The 17,173-nt window shown below is 44.1% G+C and overlaps 1 protein-coding gene across 1 annotated transcript in view; it reads right to left on the bottom strand.

Moving 5' to 3' along the window:
- DRD3 (dopamine receptor D3) overlaps positions 1 to 13,664 on the bottom strand; it is a 33,183-nt gene extending 19,519 nt beyond the window's left edge. Inside the window, 5 exon segments of the mRNA XM_030329803.1 lie at positions 1,661 to 1,683; positions 1,685 to 1,774; positions 13,397 to 13,500; positions 13,503 to 13,529; positions 13,532 to 13,664. Of these exon segments, the coding sequence (XP_030185663.1) occupies positions 1,661 to 1,683; positions 1,685 to 1,774; positions 13,397 to 13,500; positions 13,503 to 13,529; positions 13,532 to 13,664 (377 nt within the window).
- Positions 13,665 to 17,173: the final 3,509 nt, after the last annotated feature.

Raw genomic sequence — 17,173 nt, 5'->3', positions numbered from 1 at the left:
GTAGTTTTAACATTTATTTCACAGGCAAGGAGACGCTGAAGGGTTGTGAGTAGGATAATGGATGTTTGGACTTACTTCTGGGGAGAGTAATTCTGAGAGTGGTCGTGCAGGACCAGTCAGGAGGGCTGTGGCAAAGACTGGGGGAGAGGTCATAGGAACCTAAAATAAGCAGGCATAGTAAGAAAGGAAAGATAGGGGCAAATTTGGGGGAAAATGGCAAAAATGGAGTCTGTAAGCCTTGAGTGCTTAGATGTGGGAGATGAAGAAGAGAGAGGAGTCGAACAGAACTGAGATTTGTAAGGCAATGATGTTGCCAATAAGGGATGATTAGATTAAGATGGTTTTGGTTCTTTGATGGTTTGATGGTTTGGCTTTTAACGTGTTGCCTTGAAGGAGCCAGTGAGGTATCTAGGTGGTAATGCGGTTTGAAACTCAGGGGAAGTATTAGGGGTGTAGCTGGCGATTTGAGGAGGCTTAGCACAAAGCCTAAGATTATGAACTTGGAGTCAGACATGAATTCAAATGCTGGCACTGCTCTGTACTAGGGGTGTGACTTTAGGCAAATTCCTTAATTCCATTCAGAAGCCCGGAAATGAAGATAATAATAGCAGCTGAGTTGTGAAGATGAAGTGAGTTAGTGCACGTTAAAGCCTTAGTCCAGTATGGTAGATTCTCAGTGATTGGCAGAGTTTGTTGGGAGTGAGTGGATGGTTTTGCTGGGAGAAAGAGTATAGGAGGAGAAAGGATGGAAGAGGAGGGAGGTGGGAGGGGACTCAGAGAAGGGAAGGTTGGAGGCTCTTGCATGGCAACAGAGGCTGTGGGCTGGAGAGCAAGCTCCTTTCCCCAGGGCCCCCTGTGGGCCTGGAGATGTCCATGGGAGCCATGAGCAAGTCCAAGGCCCAGGCAGGGGAAAAGGGAAAGAGGAGAGGAAACAAAAGGAGAGGAGAAGTGAGGAACAGAGGCTCCTAGGGCCAGGGCTGGGCACTCTCGGTAGGGAAAGCGAGGCCTGCTTAGCTGGGACATGCATCAAGGTGACTCACAATCACAGAAATCCACTCCACCAACCAGAAAGCAATTCTAAAAACATCACCGTTTCCTTGTTTTCCTTAAACTCCACGAAGGAAATAAATAGATCGTAGCCATAATGCCTAAAATCGCCTTTCTCCCCATACACGTCTCTCTTCTCTCCCTCCTTGCAAATACTCCCAAGCATTTCTCTCTCCTCTCTCTTTGCCTCTTTCTCCTACCTCTTCATCAAAACAAACAACATAATAATGGGAAATTTTTCCTCCAAAGTCTTGTCAGCTCACCTTTTTTGTCTGTGTCCTGCTCTCCCTTTTCTCCCAATTAGAAATCACAAAAACCCCAGAGGATGGTGGGAAGGCAAAACCAGAATCCTCTTTAGGGGTCTAGGAAGAAGGAAAGGCTAGGAAAGCTATAGGATAATTATTTTTCTCCTGCCACAGGGGTTCTTCTCTTCTGCAAACATTAGTTAAAAGAAACGAGAGAGATGTCCTAAGTGGTAAGTTCTACTTGACAGTGACCCCAGTGTCCTCAAGTGCAAAGCCTGGGCCTCAAATATAGCAGAAGCAGCTTTCCAGGCTGGTTTCCCACGCCACCTGGCAGCCTAGACCTGGTAGAAGGGGAATCCAAGCTCTACCTGTCGATGCTGATGGCGCAGAGTGTTCAGGATGCTGGCTGTACACATCATGACATCCAGGGTGACGAAAACATCACAGCAAATTCGGCTGAAAGTCCAGACTCCACCTGTTACCTGAGCATCAGAGACAAGGATGTTAGTGTTTCCCCCCGACAACCCAGTCAAGTCTGTTGCCTTCCCTAGGCTAGCCTGCACGTGCTGACATTGCCCTCCCTCTGGCTGGTACCATTGTGCCAAAGGGAGTCAGACACTGAGGAGTTCCAGGCTGCTCAAGATGATCGGTCACCCAAGAAAGGACAGATTCACAGAATGTTAGAAAATTAGTGCTGGACTTAGTCCAGTGTTTCTGAAAGTGTGGTCCACAGTGGGGTGCTTCTTAAAGATACAGATTTCTGAACCCTTCCTTAGGTCTACTGAGTCAGAATCTCTGAATCTGGAGCCCATGAATTTTCATTTAAAAAAAATTTTTTTAATGTTTATTTTTGAGATGGAGACAGAGCACGAGTGGGGGAGGGGCGGAGGAGAGAGGGAGACAAAGAATCTGAAACAGGCTCCAGGCTGTGAGCAAGCGGTCAGCACAGGGCCTGATGCGGGGCTCGAACCCACGAACCTTGAGATCATGACCTGAGCCGAAGTCGGACACTCAACCGACTGAGCCACCCAGGCACCCCCATGAATTTTCATTTTTAAATACTCCCTCTGGCCCTCTCCCCACTCCCTCCAAATACACCAAGATTTGAGAATTACTGATCTAGTTCAAACTCAGGAGGCAACTAAAGCTCCTCGTGGTTAAGTGGTATGCCCATAGATGCCCAGCTGGTAGTGAGAAGAGCTTGGGTGATAGCCAGATGTGTGCATGTGCCAAGACTGCCTTTTCTGAAGCCCTCCTCACAGTGGAGAGCTTACCATGTACCCAGGAAACAGGCTGGGAACACGTTTTCATGACACTTACCTCTAAAATGAAAATCTGTCTGGCTTCTGGTTTTAAAGCTTGGAAGCATTCTAGAACAATATCTGTAAGAACCTGTTGTGAAGTAAGTCTGTGCCAATGTACCTGGCTTGGATGCCCCGGTTTCAGTCACCAGGAGGTGGGGGAACAATGGGTCCAGGGCATCAGAAAGGGGTGCTGATTCTATGACTCACAGCACCAGTGAGGATGGTCCTGGCCTCACGCATTTACATGTGTGTTCTAAGCTCCCAAACTTCCTCCTGGTCATGCTTACAGAGTGCCAGGAACTTAGGTAATTTAATTGGTATCCTAGCATATTTCTATTTTATTTTAAAACTTTTTACATAGCGAATCAAACCAGACATGTTCAGGGAGACTGTTACTTTCACAGTGCCCATAAACTCCATTCTTGGGCCCTAAGGCATTTGTGCCTCTGCCCTTGGGGACCATGCTTCTCAAGGGGAAACCTGTGAAGCTTTGTGCCCCTGGCTGTAGCTGGGTGCTCATGATATCCCTTCTGGGCAGGCCCAGTGGCTCTCTAAGAGAAAGGGGATTGAAAAATAGGTACACTAACCTCTGAAGTAGCTTCTCAAGGGAAAAAACAGGTATTGTCCAAATGAGAGTGTGTGAAGATGGTGTTGTTCCTCTGGTTAGTTTTTCTCATCCAAGATTCATGTTACGTGGCCAAGTCACTTTACTGTTCATTTCTGATTTACTCCACTAAAGAAAGGTTGTGAAAGTCTCTCTTCCCTAATCACTTCTTCCCCTTAGATTTATTTCTTTTCAGCACCCGATGTTTAGCCCTGTATTTGGTCTTCTCCAGACTCTATTTTGAGAAGCCTTCACCAAGGATATTTTGTTTAAAAGCAACAATGAAAAGTTCAAACTAGTGATGAAGTTGTTATTTTTGTTCATTAGGTTGTGGATTTACTTTCTTATAGTTCAACCATTTGGCTCTATATAAATAAGGCCTAATATGAATTTATAGGAATTCTGAGAATGAGAAACTCATCAAAAGGGAGCTGTATAGTCATAATAACACAATGATTTAAGGGAGCCAGGAGAATAAAGGACGGTTTTCTCAGTACACTGGATGGTTGTATACTGTAAAAGCTTCTTGCAGAAGTTGAATTTTGTATACTAAGTCTCATTTTAACATAAGTCTACTATGCAATTTATGTCTTAAATTGGGTAAAGCCTGCTTTTTTTTTTTTTTTTTTTGCAAAATTGTGAATGCCTGTGTCTGTGAGTTGGGGGTGAAAATGTAGGTGAGAGAGGATAGTTACAATAATAGCAAACTCCAGTGCTTGCTGGGTATTTGTTCATTTGTTCATTCATTCATTCATTCATTCATGAAGCAAGTAGTTGTGAGTCCCCTTAGTTTGTAGAAGGAGGATTTGCTTTGTGTTTTAAGAGGTCTTAAAAATGTACTTCAGGCCTTGTCCTTGAAGAACTTATGTGATAACTGAGGAGCAAGGCATTCTTAAATAAAATGACTAGAGATCATTATGAGATCCTAACATTGTTAATACAATCTAACATTTATTGAGAACTTACTCTGCACGAGTCACTGACCAACATGACCCATTCTGGGAATGTCTATACCTTTGAAGCTTTAGATTCTGAAAACTGAATTTGTTCTTTACTGTATGTGCCCTTAAAGCTTTTGGGGGACAAATGATATGCTTACTTGATAGGAAATTGAATTACTGTTCCTTAATTCTGTAGGAGCAGGGACTATTCTGAAGAGTCAGTGGTCTCTGACATAACCTGTATTAGTACAAATAGCTAACATTTCTTGAATGCTTACTAAGTCTTGATTCTGCAAAGCACTCTACATACATGGCCTCTATTGCCACTTGTAATCCTATGAGAGACTGCTACTGTTTTTACCACAGAGAAAGGGACGAAAGCTGGGAGAGGGTCAGCACTTCCCCCAGGGTGGCACAGCTAGCAGAGGCAGACAGGGCATTGGGATGGAGGTCGTTGCCTGCCCTGCTATAGGGGGGTAGTGAAAGCACACAGCTGCAGGATTTTTGGTACCCTGCTTCTTTAGCCCCTGGAGGCCCAAAGCCCTCAAGGTCTCCCCTGGCTTCCCCTGTGCCACCCTCTTCTGGTTTCCCTCTCTTTTTTTTAAATCTTTCTTTCTTTATTTATTTATTTTTTTTTTTGAGAGAGAGAGAGAGAGAGAGAGAGAGAGACAGACAGAGGGCAAGCGGGGGAGGGGCAAAGAGGGGGAGACACAGAATTGAAGTAGCCTCCAGGCTCTGAGCTGTCAGCACAGAGCCCGACGCAGGGCTCGAACTCACAACTGTGAGATCATGACCTGAGCTGAAGTCGGATGCTTCACCGACTGAGCCACCCAGTCGCCCCTACTTTCCTCTTTTCCTGTCCCCACTTCTACCATCAAATTTCCCATTCTCCTTGATCTCAACTAAGTGTCAAAAGGAAAAAAAAAAGTCTGATCAGCTGATTGAAGTAACTCCCACTAAGGTACCATCACTAGCCTTTCCTGGAGCTTACTCCTGAAAAAGAATCTCTAACTGGTGGGATATATAATGGAAATCCTTTTTTTTTTTTTTCTTTACTGGAGTCCTCCACACCAAGTAAATACTAATAAGCAATCAATAGAGCTGCAAAGGACCAAGCACATGGTTAAGTAACTCTCACACGTGAGCTAAATATTATTTCCAGATTAAGGTAAAGAAGTGGAGACTGAGAATGGCCAAGTGGTTTGCCTAAGGACGCATAGCTAGTAAAAGCAGCTGGCGTTACAAACCCTGAATATTAACGATTACTCTATTTTGCCTCTCACAGGTTAGAACCTTGGTGCACACCTTCTGGGAAGTCTACAGGTCCACCCCGTCTACCACCTGGGAGGGAGCAGAGCTGGTCCTGGCCCATCCATCCACCACACAGCCAGTATCAACTGAGTGTCTGATACTTCGCTCCGGTGAGCATATTCAAGTGAGTGGAGCCTGGTTTGCCCCCAGGGCCTCAGACCGTAGTGTGCAATGTTTGGGGGAGTCACGTATGAATGGGTCCGGGGTGAGCTGAGGGCCCATGAGGGAGACACGCAGGAAATAACTAGGATACAATGTGAAAAGTGCTCATGGGGGCATAAGGACAAAGTGTGGGGAGAACATAAAAGGTAAGGTGAGCTTGGAAATTGAAGGAGAAAAAAAAAAAGCAAAACCAAAATCTGATCGATTTAAGGCTCTGTAGAGACATGATTCTACCTTTCTCCTAAATTCTAATGAATAACTCACTCCAGAATTGTGCAATGGCCAGGTGGTGTTACTCTCACTTGCTAATGAATATAAGTAACTCCCTTGGCGATACAGAAGGTGGGAGTAAGCAAGGCAGCGTCTTCAGGTACTGAAATTGGCTATTGATTTCCAACAGACACAGCCTGAGGCAGCATTCCCAAATTTACTGATTAGAAGACAGCATTCCCCAAATCACCTGAGGCTCTTGTTAAACAAAATGATTCTCAGGCCCCACTCGGAATAATAAGTCCCTCCAGTGAATCTTACTGCCTGGGAGGTTTGGGCATGCGGGGGTGGGGGTGGAGGGCAAGACACTGTCTTCAGAAACGGTCATCCCTAAAGCACAGCTTCTTGAGCATTCGGTGCCCCATGGATCCCTTGGTCTGATGGTTCCCTTTCCAGAAGAATATTTTCAAGTGCATACAATAAAATACAGTGGATCACAAAGAATATCAATTATACTGAAATACAGTTACCAAAGTATTTTAATGTATGTGCTTCTTTAATCATGCATTAAATCACAAGACCTAGTGGCAGGCAGGTCCAAATGCCTGTAATTCAAAGTACTGGTGAGTGTAAATGGTATTTCAAAGTGTCTGCAACAACTGTAATGTGATTTGAAAACGTAAATATCTGTGATTTCTACTGGTGACACTAAAGATTTTTCTGCTGTGGGTTGATGCCTACATTCATAATTGAAGAAAATACTAAATGTCAGTCTGGTGAAAATAAAGGAGTAATTTTATTTACATCCAAGTTGATGGCCTCCCCTGATTAAGAGTGCTTGCTCTAAGGGATGGATTTTTTAGTTGTTTGGGAGATGTCCAAGAGGCAAACATGGAACTACTTCTCTAGCCTCTTCATTCATTTTTGTTTGCCACATTTGGAATCTTTGGGGGGTGGGCAGGGGGATTGCTGTGGGGAAGATAGGGGATTCAATGATCTGAATCCCAATTTCCTCATCTGTGAAATGGGGGTTTTACAGATTAGTGGTTCCTAAATGTCATATGGTAGCAGATGGCCAGCTGCCTGCACAAATTACTCAGGCTAGGAGTAGGGCTGGGGCAGGGGGTGCTGGTACAGTTACTACAGACTTCCAGGGCCACACCCTGGACATTCTGGTTTGGGAGATCTTGAGTAGGTCCAACAGTCTGTCTTTTGAACAAGCCGCTCCCTATAATAAAGGTTTAGCTCAGAACTGCTCCAAAGTTTAGACGTGTAAGACTCGTGGAGAACCCATTTAAATGCTGGACTCTCTTTGGGACACCTGGGTGGCTCAGTCGGTTAAGTATCCGAACTTTGGCTCAGGTCATGATCTCAAGGTTTCCTGAGCTGGAAGCTCCGTGCGGGGCTCTGTGCAGATAGTGTGGAGCCTGCTTGGGATTCTCTCTCTCCCCTTCTCTCTCTGCCCCTCCCCATACATGCATGCTCTCTTTCTTTCTCTCACAATAAACAAACAAACACAATAAATAAAAGCAGAGAATAAAAAAGAGGATATAGAAATAAAATAAATAAATAAAATACAGACTCTCCTTTATTCTAACAATCAACATCATTATAAGGGCCAGAGGCTCCTTTCCCAAAACCCGGTAGCTCTTTCTCAATCATCACTATCTGACCTTGATGACTCCCTGGGGTGAGTTTCCTTGCCTGAACCCCACCCTGCTCTTTTTTGCTAGGTCTGCATTACTTAACTCTCACATCTTTTCGCCTGTCCACACTGGGACCCCAAGTATTCTGAGTTTAGTATTCTAATGTTCCTCTGGCTGCTTACGTTGTCTTTCTGGCTTGATATAAGTGCATTAAACATTACAAAAGGTGGTTAACCGAGTGGAACAAAATGGGATGTTTGTGCTTGGAGAGGGAGCTCCACACAGACTGCAGCGTCTCTAAAGCAGGAAATTAAAACCTTGAGAGGAATCAGAGATAGAACTATTTGTTATGGCACAGAAAAGAGGTTTTTCGAGAAAATGCTGCAAACTGAATAATGAGACAGCCAGGCCAACGCCCCTCTAAATAGAACCTGCTTTGAGATCACCTGCATGATTTTTATCCTGAACTTCCCTGCTAGGGCCTGAGGACAAAGAACACTGAAGAAGGCCTCTGCTAGCCCCCCTGCCGAAGCCTAGGCTCCTGTGAGCCTTAGTGATGAGAATGGTATCAGTGAAAGCCACTGTAGTGCATACTAGCTGGTTGTTCTCTGGAAAGAACAATCATCTATGCTAAAACCGACTCTTCTATCAGTGATTAGTTCAGAGGAAAATCATGTGCCAGAAGCCAGTTCAATCAAAGTACACCTTGACACTTCTACTTGGAATTCTGAGACACAGATTTCCTCTCTTGGTGGAGTGGTATGGGGTACACATGTAAGGCCTATCGCTTACCCTGTGCCTGTGGATAAGGCCAATACATAAAAGAGAGCTGAGAGAATTGTGGGGAAATGGAGCTGGAGCCCCTGTTCCAAACTGTGCCTGTAGCCCACCCTACCACAGGACTTTTAAAGTTCCTGGTATGAGAGCCAATGCATTCTGTTTATTGGCTTAAACAGTCAATTGGAACTAAGTTTTCTTTTACTTACAACTAAAGTATCTTCCCCTCCCCCCACCCTTTTTAATTTAAATTTTAGTTAACAGTGCAATATTGGCTTCAGGAGTAGAATTCAGTGATTCATCACTTATATACAACTCCCAGTACTCATCACAAGTGCCCGTCCTTAGGACCCCATCATCTATCTAGCCCATTCCTCACCCACCTTCCCTATAGCAACCCTCAGTTTTTTCTCAATCATTAATGGTCTCTTGGTTGTTCCCTCTCTTCTCTTCCTTACCCCCTTCCCATGTGTTCATTTGTTTTGTTTCTTAAATTCCACATATAAGTAAAATCATATGGCATTGTCTTTCTCTGATTGACCTATTTTGCTTAGCATAATACACCCTAGCTCCATCCACATCATTGTAAATGGCAAGATTTCATTCTTTTTGATGGCTGAGTAATATTCCTTGTAAACATATACCACATCTTCTTTATCCATCGTCAGTTGATGGGACATTTGGGCTCTCTCCATAGTTTGGCTATGGTTGACAATGCTGCTATCAACATTGGGGTGCATGTACCCCTCAAATCTGTATTTTTGTATCCTTTGAGTAAATGCCTAGTAGTGCAATTGCTGGGTTGTAAGGTAGTCTGTTTTTAGTCTCTTGAAAAGTGTCTTAACTGAGATATTTATAGCTCCACTTCTTAGTTATCAAAGTGCTTTCTCAGTTGATGACAGTTAAGCCTATCATGAAGCCTGTGACATAGGGGAAGTATAGCTGTCACCTCCATTTGATTCACTTAATTCCATGTCCTCTGACTCCCAGTTCTGAGTCTTTCCGTAGAATAATCCTATGCTGGAATGACATTCATCCCAGTGAATTTCACCAGAAGTGCAATGTTATGGGACATTTTATTTGCCTATCTCACAGCAATTCCTCCCACCACATCTTCTTTTTAAATAAAACCCACATTTTCACTTTCTTTTCTATCCTCCCTTGTATCCTTCCCTTATGATCCAGCTTTGGCTAATTAAACTTAAGTGAAGTCCTTTAGGAGATGCTTTGAGGCACTCCAGGGAAAGGGCTTCTTTCTTTCTCTCTTCTTTTCTTTTTTCCTTCCTCCCTTCTGTTCACTTCCCTCCCTTCCATTCCCTTTCGTTAAAAAAAAAAAATTACAGTTTATTTACTATTGAGAGACAGAGAGAGACAGAGCATGAACCTGGGAGGGAGAGAGAGAGGAGGAGACACAGAATCCAAAGCAGGCTCCAGGCTCTGAGCTGTCAGCACAGAGCCCAACACAGGGCTCGAACTCACAAACCGCAAGATCATGACCTGAGCGAAGTTGGGCGCTTAACCGACTGAACCACCCAGGCACCCCTCGTTCCCTTTATTTCTTTTTCTACTGTCCCCACCCATCCTATCTATCTATCTATCTATCTATCTATCTATTTAGTTTTAATTTACATCCAAGTTAGTTAGCATATACCCACCCATCCTATTTTTGAATATGGCCATGATGCTGAGAGTTATGGCAGCCATCCTATGAGTAGCATGAGCACTAAGCCAGTTTGCCAAGGATGGAAGAGATTGGTCCTTGATGACACCATGGTGCAACTGAATCAACACAAACAATTGCCTTCCTCCAGAATTCTGGTTGTGTGAGAAAAGTAACTCCTATTTGTTTAGGCCACAGTTAGTCATATTTTCCAATATTTTATAGCATACATACTGGAGCTGGCAAAATTTGGCAATTTTCCTTTGAAAGAAGGTATCTGGCTGGTATGAGCCAAATTTCCTTCAAAGAATATGGATGTATTCAAGTCAAAGCACAGGAAGCTATGAATTTGGCAGCTAGTTTGGCCACCACATGGTGTTTCTTCTCATTCCTGTGCTCTCCTCTTGGGTGACCTCATGCCTACAGCAGTCTCTGTGCTATGGTCAACATTGCATCCTTCCTCTTTCTAAGGGAGCTCTTAGGTATGATCATGTAATACTCGACCAGCTGCTCAAATCGTATGACCATTAGGAGAAGTTAGTGAGAATAATGCTTTGCTCTTCTCTGAGACCCAGGGACTTATATAGTTACAGTCCCTTTAAGGACTCAAAGTACTCTTTTCTCTCCTTAAGATTCCCTGTCTACTTTTGAAGTCCACAGAAAGCAGGCAGGTATTAAGATGAGGAAAAGTATATACTGTGGTTGGTTAGGGAGACCTGGTCCTTTGGATTAGAAACCATCTAGTATCTTAACTGGCTGTCTGTTAATTATGGCTGCTTTAAGTCATGTTGTCTTTTATTGAGAGAGACTCTAGTGGACTGTTGGCCAAATTGGTACAGAAATATTAAGTTGCATTGACTAGAGTTTTAAAGAAAATGTGTAAGACAAAAAAGAGGTCCCAAAGCCCATTTCCCAGTGGAGAGATGTCTCTCAAATTTTCTCTATAAGATTGTAGAGTTATTTGACCATGATTTTGATTACTGAATACTTGCCCCAAAGAACCTGTTGGACAGAATGCCTATGGGTTTTTATGAGAGGGAACCAAGAGCTCCACCAGAGCTCATCTCAGGAGGGAAACTCATAATTTCCAGGGTGCCTGGGTGGCTCAGTTGGTTAAGCATCTGACTTCAGCTCGGGTCAAAGTCTCATGGTTTGTTCATGAATTCAAGCCTCACATCTGACAGTGCAGAGCCTGCTTCTGATCCTCTGCCTCCCTCTCTCTCGGCCCTTCCCTGCTGGTGCTCTCTCTCTCTCAAGAATGAATAAACACTAAAAAAAAAAACCCTCATAGACCTAACCTACAGAAGTCCAGTAAACCTCTGGCAAGATTTCCTGCTGGCTCTCTGTGGGCTCAGTTAGTCTTCTACACTCAGCAGTAGAAGGGAGACATCATCAATTTTGGCAGGTGTGGCTTAGAAGGGGATGGCATGGGTGTCTAGTGTGGAAAAATCACAATGTCCATATCCTACACTGGTATCTACAGAGATTTTCCATATGGTCTATCCAGAGTCTGGAAGCAACCACAATGGACAGTTGACGAGTGACCCTGAATGGCTTTGTTATAGACACCAGAAGACTGGTTTTATTTCAGAGGCAATTAAGGTGTTCATTATCATGGAGGTCCTCATCTGACCTGTCTGACTGAAAGACTTAAGAATCTTTGTAATGTATATGAGAAACACTCTGAGGTGTGGGATGGTGGTGTGTCCATATTATTATTATGGATCACTAATAATCCATACTGGTTTTGTAGCACCTAAAGTCTGCCTTACTCTTGAACAGAAATATCATATGTGTCTAACTCCTTTTCAGTCTCACTATTGTTAGATGTGAAAAAAAAACAAAACATTCATTGTAACAATAGATATAGCTGCAGACAGTACAAGCAGAATTGCCATATAATGCATACATTACAGAAAGGATGCATTTAATCATTCATATATCAAATATTTATTTAGTACATATTATGTGCCAGGTAGTACGTTTGGGCTACAGGAGAAAAAGAACAAAGATATAGCTTCTGACTTCAAGGTTGCTTCAGTCATTTTGGGTGACAGAAAAGTCAAGATAATTATAAGATCTTTTGCCATCAGGATTATCCTAACTGGGAGAAAATTAGTGCTTATTTTTTTTGAAGTCTTCCCTCAGCCTTTACCTCTGCCCCAATAAGCCTAGATGTTTTTATGCTTTTCCTTTACTTTTCTATTTTCTTGATTTCTTTCTTTTTTGTTCCCCTTTGAGATCATAAGTCTAATTTTAGTTCCCAGTCATTCTTTAATAGGGGTACCAGCCTAGGCAGTCTATGGTTGAGGTTTTTACTCTCCTGTGATATGTCATACTTAATTAACTGTCACCTTCACTATTAATATTAACTGAGATATTAATTTGATGAAATTTTAATTTCTCTTAATCGTAGCATCATTTTGATCCTTCATTGGAACCTCTTTAAATGATACATGATACACGGTGCAGGAGAGACATATTTATAGTACATTAAAGTGTTTTTTTTAAAAAACTCTTCAGTAATTGCATGTTTTCCTGGTAAGAATATCTGTTTCTTGAACAGGTGTACCCTGATTCCTTTGTTAGCAAATGGATGTTTTGTCTTGATCACCTCCTGACTCTGTTTTGCACTTTCAAATGAAAATACCTTTCAAATTTAAGAACTGTTCTCTCCAGAAGAATCTCCAGGGTTTGCTGCATTATCTGACTGGTAAGGGCTCTGTACTATTAATGGAGGCATCAAAAATATAAATGTGAAGGTTGGGTCTATTTGGTAGCAGAGTCTGTGGAGAGCTGGTACCCAGGAGGAAAGAACTGAGTCCGAGGGCAACTAAACCATCAAAGAAGTCTGATCTATTTGCAGGACTGTTTTTTTCTCTTTTTTTCCCTCATTCATTAAAAATTCTTTCTGGTTTTTCTGTGATTCCTTCTGAGTCCCCCTGCACCCTCACTGTTGTCTCAGGTCCTTTCTGCACATCCCCAGCCCTCTATCTATTGAAACACTGATGCAGGACACCATGGACTGCCTCCCCAAGCCCCCACATCTTTGCAATGTGCTGGCAAAGAGAATAAACCTGATTAATTTTTTTAAGTAGGCTCCAAGCGCAGCGTGGAATGTGATGTGGGGATTGCAATATATGACCCTGAGATCAGGTGGTCACATGCTCAACTGATGAGCCACCCAGGCACCCTGGACCTGATGCATTTTTAGGAGGAGTCTCCTCACTCAAGTCCAGTCACCTGGTTGTTGGAGACCCAGGAACACAATCAATTCCCAGCTCCTTGGTTCTGATAGGGCAAGTGAGGCTGGATAATGACAGCTCTCAGGCCTTCAGTTTCTTATGAAAGGGAGAATGAGAGGGGCTCTCCTTCCTTCCCAGTCCCTGGATCATGACAGGGAGCATTTTGAACCTGGTAAGGCCAGTACTCAGGGAAGACAAGGACAAGTACAGTCACACAGGCAGCCTGCACTTGGGGCTTACTCACCTCCAGGTACACCACCCAGGGCATCACCAAGGTGGCCACCAGCAGGTCCGCCACGGCCAGGCTCACCACCAGGTAGTTGGTGGTGGTTTGCAAAGCCCGTTCCTCAGCACTGCCACACATACCAGACCATTGCGAAGACGATGGCCAGGATGAGCACGCAGTAGGAGAGGGCATAGTAGGCATGTGGGCGGGCTCGGCTGGCCCCCGTGGAGTTCTCTGCCCCACAGGTGGAGTTGATGTGGCCACTCAGCTGGCTCAGAGGCGCCATAGCCCAATGGGAGAAGAGTGACCCCAATGGGTTTCCTGGGAGGAGACAGAAACAATGTCTATAAAATTAGATACTTTGGAGCTTTTTTATTTATTGCTTTAACAAATAATTATTGAGCACTTTTCTATATGCCTGGTAGTGTTTTAAGCACTGGAAAATACAGCAATGAACAAAAGGGATACATATTATTGCCCTCATGTAGCCCCATTCTGGAGGAAAATACAGTAAGAAATAAATAAAGGATGTAGTATGTTCGATAGTGATATGCATTTTGGAGAAGGACCAGATCAGAGAAGGAGGTAAGGAGATGGGGCGAATTGTGTGTGTGTGTGTGTGTGTGTGTGTGTGTGTGTGTGTGTGTATGTGTAGGATATCTGAGGGCAATTTTTAATCAGAGTAATCAGGAAGCCCTCGTGGAGAAGGGGACAACTGAGTCAAGGACCTGGAGGACATGAGGAAGCCAACCATGCAGATATCTGCAGGAAGAGTGGTTCAAGCAGAAACGATAGCAGGTACAAAGGCAGGACAGGCTGATGTGTGGAAGGTGGCAGGGAACCAGAGTGTCTGGAGTGAAGTGAGGCAGGTTACAGAGCAGAAGGGGGTGAGGTCGAGAGGTTGTGCAGGGCCATGAGAGAGCTGTGCTTGGACCTCTGAGTGAGGTGGGAGAGCTGTGGATGGATTAGAATCCCAGCTCTGCGGGGCGCCTGGGTTGGCGCGAGTCAGTTAAGCGTCGACTTCAGCCAGGTCACGATCTCGCGGTCCGTGAGTTCGAGCCCCGCGTCGGGCTCTGGGCTGATGGCTCGGAGCTGGAGCCTGGTTTCCGATTCTGTGTCTCCCTCTCTCTGCCCTCCCCCGTTCATGCTCTGTCTCTCTCTGTCCCAAAAATAAATAAAAACACGTTGAAAAAAAAAACAAAAAATCTTAGAATACCAGCTCTGCCACTTCCTACCACTGGCCCTTGGCATGTTATTGCATCTCCATGAAGTTCATTGTCCTCCCTCTGTAAAGTGGAGGATAGCCCGTAGGGTTTTTGTGACTAGCAAGTGAGCTATTAAGTATGTAAGACATGAAATTTATGATACCTAGCAAGCTACGTAAGTGTGGAGCTCTTTTTCTCTTACTGGTCTGTCTGCCTTAGCTTCCCATCCCCCTTTCCTTGTTTCCTCTGTCTTCTTCTCTGTTGCCTCTGTTGCTTTTTCTCTGCTCCCTCTGTCTCTTCCTTTAGTTTCCCATTCTCCCTCTTGTATTTTACATGAGGCATGGTAGGAATGCGATGCTGGCTTGTGGGAGAAAAATCAAGAGTAATGGGGTATAGAGGCAGTACAGTGGTTTTTATGTTTAGGGAAAATCCACGTGTGGGAATTTTATTTGAAACCTCCTAATTTTAAAAGATTGGTTACCAATTAAAAAAATATTTAAGCCCGTGGAGTCCCTCCTCCTTCCACCTGCAAAATCCCACATCCATGGGCCAATGACCCATGACCATCAGTTTTCGGCCTCTGACAGGGTCCAAGCCCTCACTTTCCAAACAGGGAAATTGAGACCCAGAGAGGTGAGTAATATGTCGTAGGTCGTAAAGCTTGTTAGCAGCAGAACTGGCATGCAGGCCTTCTGATTTTTCCAACACTCTCCTGTGGCATCTGAAAGCTACAACAGTTGTTGTGTTGTGATCCCACTGGGATGAACTAATCCTCAAACTGTGGGGACTTTGGACCTTAGAGTGGGAAAGGCTCAGAGCCCATCCGTTGCCCCCATGACACCAGCCTGTTGGGGCTGAAGAAGAGACTCTAGGCTCTTAGAGCCACATTTGTGCATGTCTGGGTAGAGATGGGGGTGGGGAGGGAAGGAGACAAAAATCACCATCTCCTGTAGAAAAAATATGGAAAATACCTGTGTCACAATGGTAGCAGTGCATCAAAGCCTTATGTGCTGGAAGAGGGACTCTTGCCCTGCAATCTTTGCTTTAGAAGGTCCCACTCTGGACCCCCTCTGTCATATCCTACCCATGGGATGAGGTCATGCCCCCACCCCTCCAACAGTGCCAAGGAATGGGTCCCCAAGAGTTCACACTGCTCTTCTGGATCACACTCTGGGTACCAAAGTCACAGAATTCTCTGCCCCCAAATGCATGGCCCTGTTTCCAAGGACAGGCCCTATTTTGATCTGTCACCCTGAGGGTAGACTGTGTCATGTGTATTTGGGGCCCCTGGGCTCAAGCAATAGCTCCTTTCGGGGGCCTCACATGAGTGGCTGGGTGTAGCCTGAGGTAAGTAGAGAAGAGGATGGTGTCCCTGGGGCAGGAGTGGATGGAAGGCAGCTTCCATGCCCTCTCACATTTTGCATTGAAATTTTAAGTGCCAGGAATCCTGAATTCAAACCTAGCCTTCCAGATGGTTATGACGGTATATTTGTCAAGGCAGGAGGATTAACATTTTATCACTGGTTTGTTGGTTATAACTAAAATATTTAGACATGGAGTACACAGGAACGCTCGCTCCAGCGTATCCCTGGCAGAGATAGAGGCTGACTGGTGGCCAGGATTGCTGTCAATTCCTGTATCTGCAGCTCTCCTTCGATGAGGGGATTGGCCCTAATCATGTCTGGCATTTTATGCCTCATTTTGAAATGTTTCATCCTGGAATGCAAAAGTGTTAAAATGAATAAATGATTGTAAGGGGCTGACTTGGAATGAATGCAGAGAATTGTTTTTTTTTAAATTGTTCTTTATCTTGGCACACTATTTGTACTCAATATATTTTAAAATAATAGTAGTTTTTGACAATAATATAATTTTCTCATTATTTGGAAAGGGCAGCTGCTACCCTGAAGATATCAGTGCTGCTGCCAAGAGCTTTGTGAAAAATACAATGCCTTTCTGATTGTTCAAGGCTATTTTCACCTTTGAGATTGGCTTGGACACAGAACACCTTTCCTTCTGGACTGGACCACTTTGAAAAGCTAGTGGCCAGAAATTAGTCTCTCATGGGGGTCTGTAGTGACAATGATGTCTTAGTCTCCTCTTGTCTGATAGGTAAGATAAAGCACAAAACCTTGGGATATTTGTTCTGATCTTGGACTTCTTACTCTGCTGAGGTTTGATAGCTACTTAAAAATAGTATAGCTGAGGGGCGCCCTGGGTGGCTCAGTCAGTTTGGGCGGCCGACTTCGGCTCAGGTCATTATCTCATGGTCCGTGAGTTCGAGCCCGGTCGGGCTCTGTGCTGACAGCTCAGAGCCTGGAGCCTGTTTCAGATTCTGTGTCTCCCTCTCTATGACCCTTCACCGTTCCTGCTCTGTCTCTCTCTGTCTCAAAATAAATAACGTTTAAAAAAAATTAAAAAAAATAGTTACAGCTGCGGTCAATGACCTAGTTATATAAAAAAGAAACCCTCAACTCTGAAAGATCAATTCTGAGCCTGATGTTGGAATCACACTGCATGGATTTTCTGATTTATTATTATTTTGCATTGTATCATATCTGGCCTAAGATTCTTTATAGTAGAAGGTAGG

The sequence above is a fragment of the Lynx canadensis genome, chromosome C2, assembly GCF_007474595.2.
Source record: "Lynx canadensis isolate LIC74 chromosome C2, mLynCan4.pri.v2, whole genome shotgun sequence".
Taxonomy (NCBI): domain Eukaryota; kingdom Metazoa; phylum Chordata; class Mammalia; order Carnivora; family Felidae; genus Lynx; species Lynx canadensis.
This window is presented reverse-complemented; position numbering and strand designations above follow the sequence as displayed.